General features: G+C 35.6%; 1 protein-coding gene across 2 annotated transcripts; it reads left to right on the top strand.

The window, feature by feature from the left end:
• Positions 1 to 1,567: 1,567 nt before the first annotated feature.
• On the top strand, positions 1,568 to 21,682 carry LOC135584418 (importin beta-like SAD2). 2 transcript variants are annotated; one of them, XM_065144038.1, is made up of 22 exons: positions 1,569 to 1,863; positions 3,702 to 3,837; positions 3,917 to 4,004; positions 5,919 to 6,071; positions 6,360 to 6,522; positions 6,613 to 6,797; positions 6,880 to 7,053; positions 8,764 to 8,909; positions 9,030 to 9,153; positions 9,237 to 9,417; positions 10,572 to 10,731; positions 10,825 to 10,866; positions 10,959 to 11,077; positions 11,167 to 11,365; positions 14,435 to 14,566; positions 16,985 to 17,088; positions 17,246 to 17,425; positions 18,856 to 18,995; positions 19,141 to 19,280; positions 19,747 to 19,898; positions 20,746 to 20,869; positions 20,966 to 21,682. In XM_065144038.1, exons 1-22 carry the CDS (start codon positions 1,774 to 1,776, stop codon positions 21,115 to 21,117), a joined length of 3,084 nt encoding a protein of 1,027 aa, XP_065000110.1. In that variant the 5' UTR covers positions 1,569 to 1,773; the 3' UTR covers positions 21,118 to 21,682. The 2 variants fall into 2 exon arrangements, with proteins under 2 accessions (XP_065000111.1, XP_065000110.1); XM_065144039.1 differs by lacking the exons at positions 19,747 to 19,898; positions 20,746 to 20,869; positions 20,966 to 21,682 and having other exon boundaries at positions 1,568 to 1,863; positions 18,856 to 19,071; positions 19,141 to 19,278.
• The last annotated feature ends 818 nt before the right edge of the window (positions 21,683 to 22,500 follow it).

Consider the following 22,500-nt stretch of genomic DNA (forward strand, 5'->3'; position numbering starts at 1 on the left):
AAAAATTTAAATTAAGTATTAAATCTCTAAGATATACTTTGTACTAAAAAGAGAGTTACACCGACAAATATATCTTTATGCGCATCATTTGACCATAAATGACTTTGTGAACTCATGAATTAATTCGAACTCAAGGATATTGACGAACATATCCATAATAATATAAAGATCAAATAATCATCCACTATATATATATATATATATATATATATATATATATATAACTCAACTTTTTGTTCATGCAACGTGGTCGACACATGAGGCGACCCGATTTCCTTATTAGCACTATATTACATGTCTCATACGTTTCAACCATTTCGATTATGTACATACAACATATTCATGATAATATAAAGATCAAATAATCATCCACTAAAATAAAAAAAAATATATGATTCAAAAAATGACAATAAATGCTCCTCCCTGCACACAGAAAAAGAGGAAGGAGGAAATGAGAAAAAGAAAAAGGCTGCAGACATAAAAAGGTGGAAAAAAAAAAGAAGAAAAAGTAAAAGAGAATATTCAAATTCTCCCCCAACACAACACTACTGCGACATAAGAGGAAAGAGAAAAAAAGGCGAACGCAGCAGCACCGAACAGGCACTTCCTTGAACCATATACTTGTCGCACTCGCCTTTGCTTTGGTCCTCCCACCTCCCCACCTGTGATTGACGTCGTACCTCCTCCTTCACATACCGCCACCCCTTTTCTGAAAGAAACAAGTGAGCTGCAGCTGCTGCCGCTCGACTGTCATCTCCTCCCCCCCTTTTCCCCTTGTTATTTTCCCCCCTCCGAAATCATCGTCGCAGGCTGCTTAGCGACCGCGCACCTCTTTCTCTCTCTGTTTCGACTAATCAACCTTTCTTACTCTGAAAATACATTGAAGGTTCAGAGTACTGGCCATGAACGCTCCTCGGGAAGATCTCGGCAATGAATGAGCTTTTATGGTCAGTAGCAGTGGGAGTGATGGACGTAACTGGTGCAAATCCTCCGGTGGACAATCATGAAGCTGTCCGATAGAATCCCAGGACCCTGCGCATGAAAGCCTCGGCTCCAGCTGTCACCTCCTCCTCTCTCTCTCTCTCTCGCTCTCGTCTTCGCTGTTTCTTTCACTGCGCTCACAGTTGCCGGTTGACCGCGAGTCAAAGCCATGCTCACACACGGGCGCGGGTGAGCGTGGCGACGGACCGCCACCGGGTTTACCCCCGAGGCAGACGCCGGTCTCGCTGCGGGCCCCACCGGGTAGATTCGGGTAACGAGAGGTGAGGCTGGACGCTGGCCGTGTGCTGGAACGGCGGCTCCGCTTTCTGGCCCAATCGCGAGCGTGCGGGTGGGGGGGGGGGGGGGGGGGGTTGGGATCCGCTGCAGGCGGTTATAGGAAGCTTTTATGAGTCAGTGGCTCACGTGATCCGTGTGGGGCGGGCCCCACCGAGACGAGGCGGTTTTTCGTGAGGTGAGATTGCAATGGCGAGTGGGGAGGATCCGGCGTGAGCCCGGTTCGGGCCGGTTCGGACAACGACGAGATTGAACCCTTACCCTCGGCCTAACCCTAAGGTTAAATACCCGTCCCGTCTCTCGCTCGCGGTCTCTCGCCCAAAGCGCGGAGCCTGCTCTTCTGGCCAACTTCCCTACCTCTCTCGCTCGCAAGTCTCACCACCTCGGTTACTTGGAACCCTAACGAGCGAATTCGAAACCCTCGCGCGGCCCCTGCAATTCGCTTCCGTTCTTTCCGTCTCCTCGTAATCGGTGGTCCTCTTGATAAGCGCGGCCGCGATGGATCTCGCCTCCCTTACCGTTGTCCTCCGCGCCGCGCTCAGCCCTATCCCGGAGGAGAGGAAGGCCGCCGAGGAGAGCCTCAATCAGGTGAATTTCGTTCCCTCCTGCTTCGCTTGATCGATCGGTTTCTTTTGGTTATGGGTTCTTGATTGATCTCTGCTTCTGTCGATGCTTTTCTAGTATCGGGTGGATTGTGATCTCTTGGATTTATTTTCGATTGATTTTGAATTTTGATCGGGTAGTGCTTTAGGGTTATGCTGCTGCTGTTTAGTTTGATTTCACCGTAGCGATATCTGCTTTCATCTCAGTTCAGTTTGTTACCAATGGAAAACGTGAACCTGTTGTCCTTGATTTTTGAAGTGGTAGATCTCAAGGATGGTTGTAAATTATGGTTTCAGTTGCTGCCATTGTTTTTTGGATTTGGTACCTTTTCTGCTTGTTGTACTAAATGTGTGATTATTTACATTAGTGCTACAGTGAGACCATAGTAAAAAAAAAAAAAAAATCTGTTTTCAAATAGCGTCATCTATAATAGCGTATGGTCAAGTGGTGAAAGTTCGCACGTTATTCTTTCCAAATTCATCAGTCTGTGTGTGAACCTGGGTGGGCTGATGTCAGCATATGTAGGACGTGGCATCAAGGATAGATTAATTCAAACTCAGACGCATCATTTTCTATTTTGTCTTTTTTTCCAAGGTTGTTTTTGTTAAAATAATCAGACATGTATTAGGTATTTTGTCTGTGTAATAGCGTTGCTGTACTATAAATCAAACAGGTAAAACGAACAAGCAACTCGTTATGTTACGACTGCCTCCTCATAGTACAATTTTGTGATATGGTTCTTTCTACCTGTATTATCCTATTGAAGCATGTCTAAGCTTTACTCTGTTACGTGTTAAAATTGTTAGATATTGCAGAACTTTTATATCTTGAATTGTATAAGTTTCACTGGTCGCAATGGTTCAAGTTTGTGTGAATATTACTGTTTTTATTTGTCAAAATTGTTAGATGTTGCAATGTTTTTTTCTATATCTTGAATTGTTTAGGTTTCACTGTTTTTGGTGGTTCAAGTTTCTATGAATATCTGATTCTGATTTTGGGATTGCATTATGCTATAATTAATGTGTCGGTGCAAGTTTCATCAGTATATTGTATTTGGTCAAGAATGCTCTGCATCTAGGTTGTTTTGGATATAAATCATGATCTTGACACTATTGGCCTCTGAGTTTGTTATTTGGTCACAGAAGATCTGGTGTAATTTAGTTTCAAATAGTGTTGTTTTCTTGTTATTTTCATCCATCTAATGTAATCACCATATCTGACAAAGAAATTATTCTTTTTTATGTGCACATATGCTAATTATAAGGGACATATAGAATTCCCATATGGACCAATTCAAAGAAACCTAGTAACTAAGCTGTGACAAACTAAGCTAACTGCTTCCTGCTTTATCAACACTTAAGTCTTGCTACGATATAATCTCTTGTTTTTCTTTTATCCCTGTATCAGTGTATGCTTTTTGCTGATGATACATTTTCTATTTCAGTTGTTAATTATGTTTGATACTCAAAACGAAGTTAAAAAGATACAGAGCATTTCAGTTGTTCCAATTTAGTAAACATTTATACATATCTGGTTTTGTGATTTTGAGTCATGTTGGTTGATGGCAGGCAAAGTTTAAATTAGTGATCGAAATTTATGATGACTGCAGGTCATTTATTACTTGTCAAGTATTGTACTAGCCATAGCTAATGTGAGCACATATGGACATATATGCTGATTAAATTATTCAATATTTTTGTTCTTGTATTAATTTTTTTGTGTATGTGAGAAAAATGTACAAGAGAAAGTTCATGAGGAGGCATACTTGCTCTTTGATCATGCATCTCTTTTGGCTTTTAAATATGAATTCTTGTCTTATGCAGTTCCAGTACACACCAAAGCATTTGGTGAGGTTGTTGCAGATTATAGTAGATGGAACTTATGATATGGGTGTGCGACAAGTTGCCAGTATTCATTTCAAAAACTTTGTGGCAAAACACTGGTCACCGCATGATCCTGGTAGGAGTGGTGTACCAGTTTATGTTATCACTTGATTTATCTAGTTGGCTACAAAATAACTGGTGTTTGTTTGTTTTAGGGGAGCCTCAGAAAGTATCTGAAATTGACAAGAGCATGGTTCGTGAGAACATTCTTGGATTTATTGTGCAAGTTCCACCACTGCTGAGGTACATCAATTGATTATCTGATCTTTGACACGAGCTGGTAGCCAGTACTATTACTTCTTGTCCATGATGAATATTACCTTTGCTTCTATTGGTATATCCTCTTGTTATTTCTATTAATTTAATGTTCTAGATATGCACCTTGAATTTTCCTTTTGGTGAAAACGCGAGGCTTTTTGGATAATACCATATTTCCTTTGGTCTAGTTAACATTGATACCTTGCTACTGGAAATTCTTCAACTTCTTTGTCCCAAGTGCAGAGGCAACTCCTGTATGTATCTCATACATTTGGTTGTGTTTTTTGTGGAGTCGTCGACCTAGCTTACAGATTTTATAATTGGATGTTGTTGACCTAGTTTATAGATTTTATAATGTAATTCATGAATTTCATCCCTGGAGTTTCAGAGCATTCTTGTCATTATATGCTTATTGCCCAATATGTATTTTACATATTTTTGGCTTGTTCCAGCTACCTTTGTTCACTCATTATGGTGCTGGATACATAGGTGAAAATTAGATAATTGATCTATATTTTATTTTTTCCTTCTAATGGATTGATATTGTCAGACTTATCTTTCACCAATAGGCATCACATTATTATTATTGTTACTACTATTATTATTATTTTGCTATGGATATCCAATTATGCTGATATAAGACACAAGGAATGACGTTTTGCCAAGATCAGTAAGAAACAAGCGGTACGTGCCAGTCCGAGCATCAACCAGTATGCCGATTGCCCCTGATCCGGTCCACAATATAAAAGGGAAACTTCTAACCTAATCACTACCGCTTCTCAAGTACGCAACCTCTGCCTCACATGCAGTCGTGATCCACGCTTCTCACAGCGACTGACACAACCGTTTCTCATGCACTTGTGACCTCTCACCGCGACCAACCTCCGCTTGTCACAACCTCACTGCACACCACCACCATGCATGACCTTTGCCCTCATGACTTTGCGGGTACACCTCTTCCTCTTCCTCTTGTTCTTCATTCTCTTCCTTCACTCTCTCCTCTTCTTCCTTCTTTCTCTTTCCTCCTCTTCCTCCACTCGCCCTTCCTCTTCTCCTTTTTCTTCCTCTTCGAAACACCGGTACACACCGGTGTACTGACACATGGTATACTGATATTGGATCGGAATGTACCAGTCTGTACAGATCACCAAAATGGGTCCGGTATCTGAAACAATGATCCTTGGTAAGACATATGTTGCTTTGGTCTTGGTTAGGTCAAGCTGAGTTGGATTAGTTAATGTCTTTTCTTTAATTTGTAATTTTCATACTTATTTTTATATAATATCATAGAGTTTGATGTAGTTAGATTCATATTCATCCATGGAAATCAGATTGAAGTTGATAAGAATTAGTATCAGAGTGAATTTATGTAGTTTTAGATAATCAGAATTGTTAAGATGGTATTTCGATTCATAAGTTAGCTCATTTGGTTGCCATTTGTGTTCTAATGTATCTAGAAATTGTCTAGTTAGTCAATAAAGGAATTGGGTTAAACTTCTTTGTTTCCAAACTTGATTTGCTGAGTTAATAGCCTGGTTTGTTAATCTCTCCTATCTAATCCTCTGAATCACTGTTCACATATTTCTGCTTTTTTTTAAGAAAAAGGGTTACATTTACTGCTAAAATGTGGATAATTTTCCTTTGTTAAAATGTACATATGAGATACAGGTGGTGCAGATTAAACTTGATCAACTGGTTGTCATAAATGTAGTTCTTAAATGAAGCTTTGTGACATTAAAATTGAAGTTTTTAATAATTATAACATCATGAATCCATGATATATAACTTGCATTGCAGGAAAGCAATTACTGTGATTTATTTGTCTTTATTCTTTGACTGCTCAATTATAACTTCTGGTATTGTTGTTGGCTATTCTGACATTTTATCTACTTGAAACAGAGCTCAACTTGGAGAATGCATTAAAACAATTGTTCATGTTGATTATCCAGAAAAGTGGCCAAGTCTTCTTCACTGGATAAAGTGCAATTTGCTGATGCAAGATCAAGTACTAGGAGCTTTATTTGTTTTACGAGTTCTGGCAAGGAAATACGAGTAAGCATGCTACATGGCTATATCTTCCTACCTTTATTAGTTCATTGTGATTAAATTTTTTTTTCTTTCTGCTATAGAAAACATTTACTTCTTATGTGACTGCATGGATATGAGTTGGCATTGATGAAGTTGTATGCATGAGTTGTTTGAAGCTTATCAGTGATTAATTGCGGATAGATTTCACTTTTGCATCATTTATGTAATTTACTATCGGAAATGTTACTTATACATCTGCTGATTAACTTTCTTGTTTTTTGTTTATTATCTTAATGTTCTGCTTCCTTTTAGGTTCAAGTCAGATGAAGAACGAACCCCACTTTATCTTATTGTTGAAGAGACATTTCCTCTTTTACTAGATGTATTTAACAAACTTGTTCACATTGTTAACCCACCAATTGAGGTAGCTGATTTGATCAAGCTGATATGCAAAATATTCTGGTCATCCATATATGTAAGTTCAAATATGGCTAATTTAGTTCTTACAAGAGTTTATAAAAATACTTAGATTTCATGTTTTTTTTTGACGTTAAATGTTTTTCAGTTAGACATCCCCCGGCAACTGTTTGACCCCAATGTGTTCGGTTCATGGATGGTTCTGTTCTTGAATATACTGGAAAGGCCTGTTCCTTTGGAAGGCCAACCTTCTGATCCTGAAGCACGGAAATCTTGGGGATGGTGGAAAGTCAAGAAGTGGACAATCCACATCTTAAATCGTCTATATACTCGGTTAGTTAGTTGGCAAAGAAAGCAAATGTGTTCTTTAGTGTTGTATTTTGTACTCAAATTAACTTGAAGTTAAGGCTTGCAGGTTTGGGGATCTGAAGCATCAGAAACCAGAAAGCAAAGCATTTGCTCAAATGTTTCAGAAGAACTATGCTGGAAGAATTTTGGGGTGCTATCTCCAGTTGCTTAATGAAATTCGTATAGGTGGATATTTACCTGATCGGGTTACCAACCTGATACTTCAGTATCTTGGGAACAGGTTAGTCTTGCTTGTGTAGCTGCCTCTATGGTTAATCCCATTTCTCAGGTAACAATAACCTTTTGAGTTACTTGTCTAAATTGTAGCTGTTTTTCACCATTATTTCTCTTCTGCAGACATAGCAGCTGTTGTCCTAAATTTTTAAGATTCTTCTTCTGTTCATGTTTGAGCTTCTATGATTTTCCATTTACTTGTCTTTTCTTTTCCGTTCTTTATTTTTTGTTCATATTGTTAGTTATGAATGAGTTCTCTGTTGAAGTTCTTTAAGAGCTGAGTGGAGAAAAGGAAGAACCCTTCAATCTCTTGTTAGGATTAAGAAATTATATTGAAAAGATTAAATGTTCAACCTGCAATAGAAGGTTGAGGAGAATTTGGCTGATTTGAATGACTTCTCGACATATTCAAAAGTCATTGTGTTCATTTAATTGTGAGAATTGCAAAATACATAAAGGTAACAAGATGAATCATCAAGAATATTCTTGTAAATTTTGAGGTTTTAAGATTCTTCTTCTGTTCATGTTTGAGCTTCTATGATTTTCCATTTACTTGTCTTTTCTTTTCCGTTCTTTATTTTTTGTTCATATTGTTAGTTATGAATGAGTTCTCTGTTGAAGTTCTTTAAGAGCTGAGTGGAGAAAAGGAAGAACCCTTCAATCTCTTGTTAGGATTAAGAAATTATATTGAAAAGATTAAATGTTCAACCTGCAATAGAAGGTTGAGGAGAATTTGGCTGATTTGAATGACTTCTCGACATATTCAAAAGTCATTGTGTTCATTTAATTGTGAGAATTGCAAAATACATAAAGGTAACAAGATGAATCATCAAGAATATTCTTGTAAATTTTGAGGTTGTTGTCAGGTTCTTGTTTCGTGTCGGTTTTTCTTAACTAGGAAATATAACATATTATTCTTTACCTTGTTTTTAGGTCTTGTTAGTTAGATTGTTTTAAGCTTTAGGGGAATTTATCCTTATCCCTTTTTATGTTTCTACAGGAATAGAACAAGCTTGTAGTATAATTATATAGGGTCCGCTACCATCATCCAGTTGCTAATGTTAATTTTTTTGAAAACAATATTCTCAGATACTAGTAATTGCTTGGTTGCTTACCTATTATATAAAAAATAGTCCTCTACACAACACCCCTGTCATGGCAAGGTAAACCTGATAATTAATAGAACTAAATCAGTACATAATTTAAATAAACATAGTAAATATAAATCGATAATCACAATAAAATATGTGAAAACAATAAAATTAACTGAAGACAAGATAACAAGGTAGTTATATAAATCTAAAGATAATAACAATTCAATGACAAATGAAGATTATTAAATCTAAATGCTGAAAAGTTCTGTTTAATATTAATTGATTATGTTATGGTGTAGACATGTAGTGTGCTCAGAATCAGATGGCTGATGGTAAGATTTTTTTTTTCTTTATGTCCCATGTGGTGTGATAGTACCTTCTCCTTGTAAGCTTTGTGGTGTGTATGTCAGCCACTCCATACACTTTTTCTTGAATATTACTTTTTCTCTCAACAATTCGGTTAGAATCATGGCTTACATGCCATTTATTTTGTTTGTGAGCATATATTGCATTTGTGCTGCTTATGCTGTAGCATCTTAGTAGTTCTAATCTGTTAGAGCTTAGCAATCTTTGTGCTTTAGCCTCAGTTTGCTTTTCTTTAAAAAAGAAATCCTTTTATGCAGTATTTCAAAGAATAGTATGTACCAGTTGCTCCAGCCTCAGCTTGACATCATCCTCTTTGAGATAGTCTTTCCACTTATGTGTTTCAATGACAATGATCAAAATTTATGGAGCGAAGATCCACACGAGTATGTCAGGAAAGGCTATGGTGAGTTGTTAGTCTCTTCATTCTACAATGAAATGACGATTTAAAAACTATGATATTCTAAAACTTTTTCCTTTTTTGGAAGATGACTGTTAGGTAAATAATTTTGTTTCTATTGAACAGATATTATAGAGGATTTGTACAGTCCTCGAACAGCAGCCATGGACTTTGTGAGTGAACTAGTGAGAAAGCATGGGAAGGCAAATCTCCAGAAGTTCATTCATTTCATTGTGGATATTTTTACGAGGTATATCTACTCCTAGACCCTTGACATTACTTGAACATTGTAAAAATGAACATATTTAGTTTATACTTGATAAATGCAACCAGATATGATGGGGCATCTGTTGAATTTAAGCCATATCGTCAGAAAGATGGTGCTCTTCTGGCTATTGGAGCATTATGCGATAAGCTTAAGCAAACTGAGCCTTATAAGTCAGAGTTAGAGCACATGTTGGTGCAACATGTTCTTCCTGAATTCACTAGTCCTATTGGCCACCTTCGAGCAAAGGTCTCTTTCTAATAACTTTGTGGTTATCAGCGTTGAAAATTTATTTAATTTTCTCTTTATGGTTTTGTATGTGTTTTACTAGTTCAATTGCATAATGAATTTCCTTTTTGTTCAGTTCAACCATTAAAATTGATTTTTTTTCATTTATTCATGCTTTAATAGTGGTTAGGTTTTTATCTTTAACAGGTATGTATTCTTTGTTAAAAGGCTTTGCAAACTTGTTTGATGAATTAATATTGCTACTTAGCTGTAACCTTTTCAATTCCCTCTCCAGTGCATATCCTAATTTTTTATGATGTAACAGCTGCTGATGTATGAACATTGTACACTTGATTGGTAGTTCAGTATAATCTTTATTCTGCTCCTATTTTGCATCTAATGTGTTAGTTCTGATTTTCTGGATGTGCTGTTAACTTGGGTCATTTAAAATCCAATTAAAAACACCAAAGATTACTATGATTTTGATCTCCTGTGAATCATTGGTTATAATCTGGCTTATAGTCTGAGCATCTTTGTTTTCAAGCTTCTACAACTGCAATGTTCATCCTCATCATTTCGCAAGCCCTTTTTATTACTCTAGTAAGCAATTGAGCAGCAACTCAAAATGGATGGTTAGGCAAAAATAGTATGTAGATGCTTGATCCCTTTTCTCTATGAACTTGTGAATTGTAGGGTTGGACCCATTGGAGTTAGTCTAAACACAGAAAGTGTACAGATGAAGAGGAAATGAATTAAATGATAAACCTTGCCATGGATATTGATACATATCTCAAAAAGGCGCCAAAGAGCAGACGAAGTTTGATCTCCAATAGTTTATAAATTTAATTTTTTCATAATTTAAGGCTCGCATTTTATTATCGACATGCCTTTTCATAATCCCAGCTAATTGCGGGTTTTCCATACCACAGAATGATGTTTCACTTATGTCGGTGTGAAATGAGCGGGTACATATCGGTATAAGTGAATCCATACGTAGATGGCCCCCATTTCGAGCAATCCAGTCCGATCCATTAAAAAACAAAAAACTTAAAATTTAACTGTTTCTTAATTCTGTAAATTGTTTTCCGAAAGCACATTAGCCTTTTTGCTTTATGTAATTATGTGTTGACAGATTCCTAATTCTGTAAAGTTGTTTCTTTTCAATGGTTTATTAGGCAGCATGGGTTGCAGGGCAATATGCCCACATCAACTTTTCAGACAAGAACAATTTTCGTAGAGTGTTTCACTATGTTGTTTCTGGTTTGCAAGATCCAGAGCTTCCTGTTCGTGTTGATTCAGTCTTTGCTTTACGCTCTTTTGTCGAAGCATGCAAAGGTAAGTTTTCTATAAGCATGACCTTTTATTTTATTATTCATGCTCCCTTTCTTTAACAAAACAAAGTTTCTGAGTGTTCTATTTCTCATACAGATCTGAATGAGATACGTCCAATTCTTCCTCAATTACTTGATGGTATGTTTCCACTTTCCACTATATTATCCAAGTATCATTGGATTGCACATTATTATTGAAAGAAGATTCTCATTGTCTTTTTCTCTCTGCAGAGTTCTTTAAACTTATGAATGAAGTGGAGAATGAAGACCTTGTTTTTACTCTTGAGACTATAGTGGACAAATTTGGTGAAGAGATGGCACCATATGCTATTGGATTGTGCCAGAATCTGGTAATGCAATAGAATACTGATGGTAGTTTCCTTGTACAGGTTCTTTTTTGAGATCCTTTCTAAGGTATGATCTGAAAAACCTTGTGTAGGCTGCTGCATTTTGGAGGTGCTTGGGTGCATCTGAATCAGATGATGAGGCTGATGATTCTGGTGCTCTAGCGGCTGTTGGATGTTTACGTGCTATAAGTACAATTCTTGAATCTGTGAACAGGCTTCCCCATCTTTTTGTCCAAATTGAGCCAACTTTATTACCTATTATGCGGAAAATGCTATCTACAGATGGCCAAGGTAGCTATTTTGCTTTATCATACATATACTTGTGTTTTTTAATTAAATGAATGTGATCACTGGACTATATCTATATCATTGTAGAAAAGTAGCATATCTCTTAGTAAAGGTTTCTGTGTGATATGTATAAACTCCAGCATGTAAAGATGATAGGTTCATCCCTGTGTTATGGCATTTAAACACCTCATACTTGTATTGACATGGACCGCAAACTGAAGACACTTTTCTATTCACATTAACATCTACATGGATTGGTTTTTTTCAATGTTTGCTTATTAAATTACGATGTCAATTACCTTGGTAATTGTGGCAGTATTATGTTTGTCACATTTTATTGTAGCATTTTTAATGGCCAAGCTTTATTTGCATTTAAAATGGATCAAATAGTCATTCCTTTTCCCCCCAAATTTGATCCTTACAAAGAGCAGGAAGATTATATAATATTAAATCGAAGTTAATTGGTATAAGCTTGAAGTTCATAAAGCATCCTATGAAACACGACATTCCTAATGGGAAAAGGAACATAATAAGTTTAATAGATCAATCTCACTTGAGTTTAGAATTTATCTTGGTTGAGCTGTATTTATCTATGCCTACATGTAGTAATGACTCATGTTTAAGAGAAATGCTGGACCAAGTTGGACATCAAGAATTGCTACCCATTTAATAAAGTATGATGAAAGCTAATGACATTCATAAAATCTATCTTTTTAGTTTTAGATCATGCAGTGGACTTGTTTGGCTTAGAATTGCTTTCTTTTAAGACATACTTTGTGGCTATTATGGATCTAAAATGAATCTGACAAAGCAGGGAATGAGGTTAGCAAAATGGGGCTGCCTAAGTGTTTGAACAATATTTCAAAGGCTACTTCTACAGAAAATACCAGCATTCTACTTGCTTTTGTGAGAAAGTAATGAAAGAGAACCAGAAGGGTTGCTATGTCTAGTTTGGTATTGTTAAAAAAAAGGTGTTGATTTGAAGTAAAACATGAAAGAGAATAGAAAAGGAGACTTCGTTTAGTCCAATGAAGCATGCTTCAATTAATGGACAACTTATCATATTAAAAACACAACTAATGTTGTCTGTAGACTCTGTACTCTGTACTCGCTAAGTAGCAAAGTTTCAGGTTTCAGTTCAAGATTCGTAAGGATCCTTGGCCAGTCCTGTATTTACTGTGATATTGACATACGGTATGTTGGTGTACCAATCATGGAGCAAGGGGAGTAAGGGAGAGAGTAAAGGAGGAGGAGATGAGAGAGATGAGGAAGAGAAGGAGAGTTAACTATTAGGAGTTGGCAAAATTTCTTTAGAAACCTTTTACAATTCCCATATATGAGTGTTATGCATGGTGCACAAGTTGTGTTATCTTCCTTATTGTACTAATAATAGTTCAGTCTAGGTTAGCTGTTATTATCTCCTAATTCTTAATTGGAGGATCTTCTCTTTCTTGAACTGGAGCACTATGCAGGGAATATTCTAATAAGTCACCATATCTAGTCTTTGCACGTAACCAAGAATCCATCCAACACTAGACACAGGTCACACTACCATGTAGTTCTTATTTTTCTTCCCATCTAAATTCCAACATATGTTTGATATTCATTTGTTACAATCCAAGCAATCTCCTAGGTTAATCATTTATATCGAGAGAACTTGACAAATGACCCAAAATTTCTATTGCTCTAGTGAGTACTGAGTAGCAGGGGTATCAAATTTATGTAGATAAATGATAAATCCTTACCTTTTTCATCATAAAGTTGCATTCTTATTCTTTTCCTTCAACAAGAATGGAAAATTTCTAATGTTCTTCTTGGTGCCCATTATCCTTGAAGGTTCTTGTATATGAGAATTTAAGGGCATTATACTGCTTACCATGTTAGCAGCAAAAGATCCATGTAGCCAACCCCAAATAATTGGGGCTTATGGCTTTATTGTTGTTGTTGTTGTTGTATACTGCTTAGCATGTTGCACTAAAATGCTTTGATGCTTTGTTCTTCCTGCTGGTTTCACGTCAAGTTGCATAATAGGTTTTTTGTGTCACTCAAATTTCACTTTGAGTCTGTTACATCATCTGTCACTCGAGCTACCTATTAGCCAATAGCCAAAATGTTCCGAGGTCTATCAACATAATTTTAAGTACCTAATCCTACATAAATGGTAGTAGGTTTACACAAGCTTATATGTAGAAGTCTTATCTTTTTTTTCTTTACTTGGTTTTGGAAGGGGGAATTTATGTCCAAATATGGCCATCATAAATATTTCACTCGTAAAATGTCCTTATTTACTTATCAGCTTTTAAATTGTAGAATATTGCACTTTGGCTGTAATATGCCTCCTAACTAGCCAATGTTAATTGTAGATTGTAGTGGACATTGTTTGACTCATGACGGCACTTGTGATAAACTAAAAGTTCCAAAAAATTCAGAAATTTCAACTTTACTAAACCATGTCGTCTTAAAGCTATCATGACTATCTTCAATAGAAAAGTGTGATAAGAAACTGAAAACAATGGTGACATTCGACTTAAACTTATGAAAGTAATGGAAAACTTGTTCAATATCAAATGTGAATTAACTCAATTGAATGACTAAAATGGTAGACCTAGTGTACAAAGCTTCCTCATAAACTTTTCATATATCAGGAGCCTCATGAACTTAGCCACCCTTTTAGTCATTAGATTGAAGAGATATACGATATTGAATAAGTTTTTCATTTCTTTTATAAGTTACGTTGATTGTCACCAGTTTTACATTCTTTTATAAGTTTATTTGTCACCATACTTTTCAGATAATAATGATTAGTTGGCGTAAATGTAAATCTAAATTAATTCAAAGACCTATGTTTATCTATGTTGCATCGACTTACAATGTTGAACTGGTATTAATACATCATTGTGTTTCTTTTAAATAATCACAAGTAGCAGAATTCATTAGATCTATTTGGCTCTTATATGCTAATTATGAAGAGGTCATTGTAAGTATGTTGCCTAATTCAGTTACTTCAAGCTACAAGGTTAGTGCATTGAAATATTTTTTTGAAAATTCATAATAAATTCTTTTGATTTGCAGATGTTTTTGAAGAAGTTCTAGAAATAGTCTCCTACATGACATTTTACTCCCCAACGATCTCATTGGAGATGTGGACTCTTTGGCCTTTAATTATGGATGCACTTGGAGATTGGGCTATTGATTTCTTCGATAGTAAGTTAATGATTTCTTGTATATCAATTACTATGATATTTTGAAGCCTTGTTTCCTGCACACTATTATTCAAAAAATTTCTTTCTGAATAGACAAAAGCTAATTCAGGCTATCATGTTTTAGATGTTATTTTGTCCTTAGCATGTTGGCCTGATATGTTATCTGCTTCCCCTGTGTAATTCTGACTGCATATTTAAGTTTGGTTATCATCATTAACCTCAATATGTTGAATGCATAACAGTATAGACACTTGTTTTTAAGTGGGACCAATCTTGCCAATTGTTTTTGTACTCGTTCAAATGCTTTAGGATGGTGAGATTCACATGTGCTCCTTATTAATCAGTGGAATATATCAGGGTTTGCTTATAGTGATTAAGTTTTAGGTCATCATAGGTTGGCAACTATAAGTTATGATTTCTACTAGTTTTTCAGTTAAAGGTGCACATTTATTAAAAAAAAATGTTTACCACTTGAAACTACATGTAGCGATTGATTTAGTACAATTAGGCTAGGCTTGTCTCTGTCGAACTTTAAGTATTCAAATCAAGGTATGCAATACCGTACCGTACCAGTGTTTCAAGGTTGGCTCGGTACGGTATGATACCGTGTACCGAGCGGTATACCTAATTTAGGTGTAAAACCCTCCGAAAATACCTGGAAATAAAAAAAGTTAGGATAGGGTTTTTAAGTTAGAAATAAATATAGTAATAGCATAAGTTTAGCAAAATCAATATAAATTAGGTAAGAATAGTATCGCATATCTTTTTCGGGCTTTGAAGAATATCTTGTGCAAGGTTCGTATTTCAGTCCATTATGAATTGTCCTTATGTAAACATACCTCTTGATTAGAAAGTTCTTCCTCTTAATATTTTCAAATTAGCCTTGATTCAATTCATAAATCGTTGTTTTGTAGAGTTTAGGAGAGCACAAATGTGAGAAAAAAAGAGTTTAAGATAATTTAAGAGAGTATGAAAATGTAATGGAGTGAAATAGTAGAGAAGAAGGGGTTTAAATACTATGAGAAAGGGCTCCAACGGTCAATTTGATCGTTGGAGCACTGTATCACTGTTACCGAGCGGTTTTAAATATTTCTTCCTCTAATCGTAGCACTGTAGCACGTTCCGTCCGGTAACGGGCGGTCCGTACACCAGTATACCGTCGGACCAGTACGTACCGCCCATACCGGGCGGTACCATTCGAAATTGTATACCATGATTCAAATGACCTTAATCATATTCTTTTCTTAATTAATAAATTTTACCCAAAAGGAAGGATGCAGTCTTTCTCTAGAAAGAGGATGGTCTACTGCATGTCTTGGACAGTTAATCCATACGGTTACCCTGCAAGCAAAGAGACTTTTCATGATTTGAACTTCAGTTGTTCGATTTGAAAGGATCATGGTGCCAAGGCTCACCCTTTACTGTTCCTATTACATAAATAGATCAATATTCTATAATGCGGATGGACAATTTATAAATTCTTTTCATGTGGTTTGTTGGAGATTTTATGTTGGAAAGCATTGTCTTAGTGTTAGAAATGATCATCAACCCCACGTGAAAACTAGATGCCCATTTTGCGAATGTTCCCGATCTGAAAACTATATGCCCCTTCAGGATGACCGAGTTGGTGTCCCTTTGCGTTTCACGCTGTTGACAGAAGACTTCTTCCATGCTGAAGGATGTCTGAGGCATATCTTTGATGCTCAAGTGAACAAAGAGTTCAAAGAACGAGTTCAATTCAGAGAGTTTAGAGGTGAGTGTGTATCTGGAGAGACCCTCCTTTTACATCATCCAAGCTAAAATATTAGAAGAAAATATTCTTTTTAGATGTCATGTTGACTAGGCACACTTAGGTGGCATCATGTCATCGTTATTTTGACTGGGTAGGTTTAGATGGTGCCCAATCATCACCATGCTAGCTGGCCATCATGGCCAATTGGGCAACACGTTTTGAACGTTGATTGGACGCCATATGTCAAGTTCCAATTGGCTGTCGGTTTTAGGTATATCATCATTATATATATGAGAAGAAATAATATAGTTTTTGGGAAAAAGATATGGATTCCAGGACTTTTCTCTTTGACACCATTGCTGCAACTTATGTTCTGCTAACATTAATTCTTTTTGAAGTTTCATAACCGCTCATGCCGGATACTTTAGAAAATGATAAATCAGTAAGAAGACTTAGATATCTATACTTTTAATCACTACGTCCTTCATTTAATACATATTTCATTCACCAATGTATATTAATGTAGTGGACTGCATGATTGTTCTCTAACCTGCAGTAGATATTTGAGTTTTTTTGTTATATTCTGAATGTTGTGTGTTTGCATATATTTCATTGTGATGATCTTCTTGCATATCTTTGCTTCGGCAAGTGCACATTGAAATTTGGTATATCTGTTTTCTCTTGTAGATATACTTGGTCCATTGGACAACTATATATCCAGGAGTACATCACATTTTCTTACCTGCAAAGACCCTGACTACCAGCAAAGTTTATGGAATGCACTCTCATCTGTAAGCTATAGAATCTACAAAGAACAAGTCTGTTTTATCAATAATAGTGTGTGAATATTAACCTGAATCCCTGAACTTTGACATAACTAATGAATTATGTGTGAAATGAATATTGAAAATGCATGTTAATGAGAAAATATTTGGTGATTTGATGCAGATGTTGTCAGACAAAAATATTGATGATGCTGATATTGAGCCTGCTCCTAAGCTTATTGAAGTAGTATTTCAAAACTGTAAAGGTCAAGTGGATCGTTGGGTTGAGCCTTATCTCCGAATCACAATTGAAAGATTGCAGCGAGCAGAGAGGCCATACTTAAAGTGCCTCTTGATGCTAGTGGTAAGAAACCTAGTATGACATACCAGTACTCCAAGTTAGTATCTTATTTAATGTTTCCTTTATACTGATCTTTACAATATAATACTCTAGGAAATATGAGGTGCACTTAGACATCTATGTGCTTGTATTTTGTGAATGTAATTCTAATTAACAATTCCTTTCCAATTGTAAAGGATTCTTGTTTGGATTTATTGTAATGAAATTGGCTAGGCAATTGTAATATGAAAGATAATTTTTATGACCATGAGAAATAAATCAGTCTCTTCATGCCATCAGAACAGCTAAGTTAGGCTAAAATCAAAATGTATAGATATCTTGAATGCAAGCTGTCATGCCTAATTAGTTTGTTTTGATGAAGTCTTGTCAATATTTAAGTAGTTGGTTGTACAAAAAAGATTGTAAAACTTTTGTCATTTATTTTCAATTTCTTTCCAATAAAATTATTGGTTTCAAAATCTCAAATAGTTTGACATGTAGGATGATTCAGACAGTTACAATGATCATGATTATGACTGATGATATCCGCAAATCCATGAATGGCCGGTTATATTTTTCTATTCTGGTATATGTGATGGCTCTGTTCCATGTGAGATTAATTATTTTTCATAGTGAAGTGCAAGTGCTCGGATGGAATCCAATTCCAAGGGGTTTTAAGGTCGATACTAAGTCTAGGTTAGGAGTAATATCTACTGAAATTTAGTTTCTGTTGCAGATATTAAACTCTAAATTGCTTAGCCTGCTTAGTTTAGGACAATTAAACCCGGTTATTTTTCCAAAACAGCTCTTGCCAATCTAGTGGAATTGGGATGCTGCTTCCCGTTTTAGTAACAGTAAAATTCTGTCTAATTAATATCATAATATCAATAGTTTCCTGTTCTACAATTATGCTTCCAGTGCTGCATCTTGTAGAAATTCATAGTGAAATTAAAATATTATCAATAAGTACTTCTATTTCTAGAGCTAGGTTAAGATTAAATCCACATACCTCTATACAGTTGGGAGTAGTGGGAGCTTTCAATCTTCCAATACCTACATTCTTTTTTTTAAAATCATTTTATTATCTTAAAAATCATTATTTTTAAGGGGTTATGTCTTCTGGTATTGCTTTCCAAATATCTCCTTGTGATGTGTTCTTACTAGTCAAATATTTACGGATATGCCTATTCAATATTCACAATTATTGATTCTGTCTATTCAATATTCACAATTGTGTTGTCTCTTTTGTACATACTCTCTTTAATTCTGTAGCAACAAGCCTGAGTTTCTGCAAAATTCGTGTTCTATACTTGAATTTCCTTATTTTTATGTTTCATTCACAATACAATAACCAATTTTGTAGTCATTTGACTGGGATTTTGTTTGTGTTCATCACTTTTTACAAATCCAGTTTTTGATCTGTATTCCTTCGTAAAAATTTGTTGCTCTTGCAGATCGCAGATGCTCTCTATTACAATCCTTCATTGACACTAAATATACTACATAAGCTTGGGGTTGCTGCACATTTTTTCAATCTATGGTTCCAGATGCTACAAGAAGTGAAAAAGAGTGGGACACATGCAAATTTTAAAAGGTTAGATTCTTTTTCTATTCAGGTTACTTTTCTATGGAACTATAACGGAATAGTTGATGCGTGCAAATTTTAAAAGGTTAGATTCTTTTTCTATTCAGGTTACTTTTCTATGGAACTATAACAGAATAGTTGTTTATAATTGCAGGGAACATGATAAAAAGGTTTGCTGTTTAGGATTAACATCACTTCTTGGCCTCCCTGCTGATCAGTTGCCAGGAGAAGCATTTGAACGTGTCTTTAAAGCAACACTTGAGCTGCTGGTCTCTTATAAAGATCAAGTAGCTGGTACAACATCTTATTGCATAGACTGCAAGGACAAACCTTTTATTCTCATTTAAAGCTATTTGTTTGCTCATATCTAGTTGGATTGTTCTACAAGTCCCTTTTTTGAGTAGATTTCTTCTTCTAGTCACCTTTTTTATTTGATAAGTTTCTCACTACTAGAAAATCCATTGACATGCGATGTTTTCTAATTTTCATGTCTTTTTTGGCCTCAGTTTGCTTTGAAAATTAACTCCAGTTTTCATTATCTGTTCTGTCTAAATAATTTGTAAGAATTGTATTCATCTTACTTTTGCTTCCATACGATATTTGAAGTTCTACATTCTTGTTTTTGGTTTCCTTTTCATTTGTTTATGCTTTTCATCATATTTATCCCTTCCACAAGATAACAGAGATGCAGAAAGACTACTGGCCAGTGTTATTTTTAGTGCTTTTATATAGTTAACCCTTCCTTTTTGTGTATGGGCAGAAACTAAGAAGCAGGCTGATACTGTTGATGATATAGATGGCTTTGAAGATGATGATGAAGATGAGGAAGATGAGTCTGACAAAGAAATGGGAGATGATTCTGTGGATGGGGATGAAGCTGACAGTCTAAAGCTCCAAAAATTAGCAGCAGAGGTAGTTGATACAAAAAATCTCGGTTCCACTCTGTTTTGTTTTCTCCCAAATAGCTATAAATTTTCCTTGAGAATATTTAGTTATTTGAATATTGTCTCAAATTTTATTTTAGAGTGGTTTTGATCTTGTATTTTTTCTGTAAAATTCTTGACCTGTAGTGTAGCCTCATTCTTCAGATTGATGGCTTGTCTATTAGAGATGTGACAAAATTCTTGTCCTCTTTTGTTAATTTTGATATGCCTTTAGGATTATGGTGTTCCAAGATGATCCTAATGAATAGTTTGGATTTGTGGTTAATTTTTGCCATTGATTTATAAATTCATTTTTTATGGGTTTTAAGAAGGTACTTTTGAGAGGCATTAAAGCATTGGGAGTGGAAGTTCAATTAATTTTTAGGCAGGATTTTTGGAAAAGGTTTTGCATATTCAATATCTTAGGTATAGAGTCTTGGTGAGGACTGTAAAAAGGGATTCAGCGGTTGTAACTTGTAAGCTAAAAAGGAGATTTTGATGGAACCTTATTAATATTATGATCAGATTGCTAGTCCCGCACATAAGTTTTTGACAGTACTGATACCATAATCTTCCATGCAATCAGGGACTACTTAAATATAGCAAGTTTTCTATAAGGACTTATGTTTGTTAGAATTGTTTTTACCTATCTCTACATGTACTTTTTTTTTCATATTTTAAGTGAAAGTATTGTACTAGATATTTCTTTCTCCTCCATTTGGCCCCTTTTTTTCAAACCATATTTCTTAGCAATGATAATTTATTTATCTGTTTTGGCTCATATCCATTTGCGGACACTCTATCTTTTACTAATGAGTTTATTATGATGAAATCAGGCAAGGGTTTTTCAGTCAAACTATGAGGATGATGACTCAGATGATGATTACAGTGATGACGAAGTGTTGCAATCACCAATTGATGAGGTGGACCCCTTTATTTTCTTTATTGATACTGTCCAAGGTAAAAAGTCATCCCTTTTCTGTGCATGCTTCCAATCAATTATTTTCTCTTCATGCAAAATTTACCGGTAACATCTAACATTAATGATGTTAACAGCGGTGCAAGCATCCAATCCCATTAGATTTCAGAACCTAACACAGACCTTGGACTTCCGCTATCAGGCAATGGCAAGTGGCATTGCTCAACATGTTGAACAAAGAAGAGTAGAGATTGAGAAAGAGAAGCTGGAACAGACAGTAACCAAGTGATGTTAGTTGTCTTACTACATATTGGAATTCTCCCCATAAATCAGATTGTTGACCGTATCTTCACTGGGGTAAACCCTGAGTTTGGTCAGGGTGTCCTGGCTCATCTTGCTTGAGTTCATACAGCCTACGACTATCCGAGGGATGATCACCATAGCTATTACAGACTCCTAGAATTTTTTGCTTCTCCTGGGGTAGGAGAGAACAAGGTAACAGACACATGGTGAGAAATTCTGTTATCTTTGTAAGTTTTGTCGAAGCTTTTAATGGTTGGCAGTGACGACTCCATGGTGAATGGATGCTGTCACCTAATCATGTCCTCTTTTTTCCATTCTTAAGCATTAGCTGTATGGGAATGATTCATTGGTCTATCTATTTGAGGCTATTGTTTGAGGTCGGGTTGCCAGTATAGAGTGTACAGTGTATAAATATTATTCCAGGAAATGCTGGTGTCTTATGAGTGACTCGTGCGATGACTGTGTTATATAGTTTTGTGGAGTCAGAATATTTATTGATTTGGACATCGTCCCCCCAAAAGGGACAGTTATATGTAAACTAGCATTCTTTACATGGTCTTCATATTTGGTGAACTAGATTTATTGTTCTTGGTAAGAAAGATTTATTTTGTTGGGAGTCCATTTGAATGTAATAGTATGCATTAAACTACTTTGAATGTCTCATGGTTATACAACTGAGATATTATTTTCTTAGCAAATGCAACAACTCATGCAAATCCATTAGTTTTTCTCATCCCACAATTGTGCTTACTGCAAATTGTCAATATATTTTTTGTTTCATATATACCCGCTATGATTGTGTTATTATTTGTAGACGTAAATTGATTTGTTTCCACGTTTATAGTGGTTCTCATGTGTTCATCATACAGGTTAGAACTCGTTTTCCACTGTCAAGTATTATGTGATTGTTCTATCCGATTATGAAGAAAGAAATCATACGTGGAGCTCCTCGATGATCCTTAATTATATATATCTTTGGTGGATGACATAGAATGGCAAGTTTCTAAGTTCACATCTGTCTGTTGAATGTTTAAAGTAGGTGATGAGTTTATTTATCTTTAATCCATTCCACTTCCTTTGTTCCCGTTGGCAGTTCACCTTCAAAAGCATGTTAGAGATATGACATCAAAGACAAAAAGCTGTCTTCTGATCCATATTAATCCGATTTTAAGTGATAAGTAATTAATTATCATTCGAAGACTTAACGGACAAAATCCAATCATATGAAATGATTGTTAATTGAGCCGTCATATCATGCTTCATTCCAAACCATATCTATCCCAACTCCAAATACAATAAGATTGATGAAATTTGATGCTGACAAATATCAAGTCGTTAAAAAATTATATTAAGAAACAATAAGTCGTAA

This window comes from Musa acuminata, chromosome BXJ3-3, assembly GCF_036884655.1.
Source record: "Musa acuminata AAA Group cultivar baxijiao chromosome BXJ3-3, Cavendish_Baxijiao_AAA, whole genome shotgun sequence".
NCBI classification, from domain to species: Eukaryota; Viridiplantae; Streptophyta; class Magnoliopsida; order Zingiberales; family Musaceae; genus Musa; species Musa acuminata.

Bases quoted from the DNA above. Each gene is read 5' to 3' on its own strand.
- LOC135584418 (XM_065144038.1), top strand. From the start codon at position 1,774: ATGGATCTCGCCTCCCTTACCGTTGTCCTCCGCGCCGCGCTCAGCCCT. The intron at 11,078-11,166 runs GTAATGCAATAG...AACCTTGTGTAG, and splicing joins TTGGATTGTGCCAGAATCTG to GCTGCTGCATTTTGGAGGTG. The intron at 14,567-16,984 runs GTAAGTTAATGA...TTTCTCTTGTAG, and splicing joins GGCTATTGATTTCTTCGATA to ATATACTTGGTCCATTGGAC.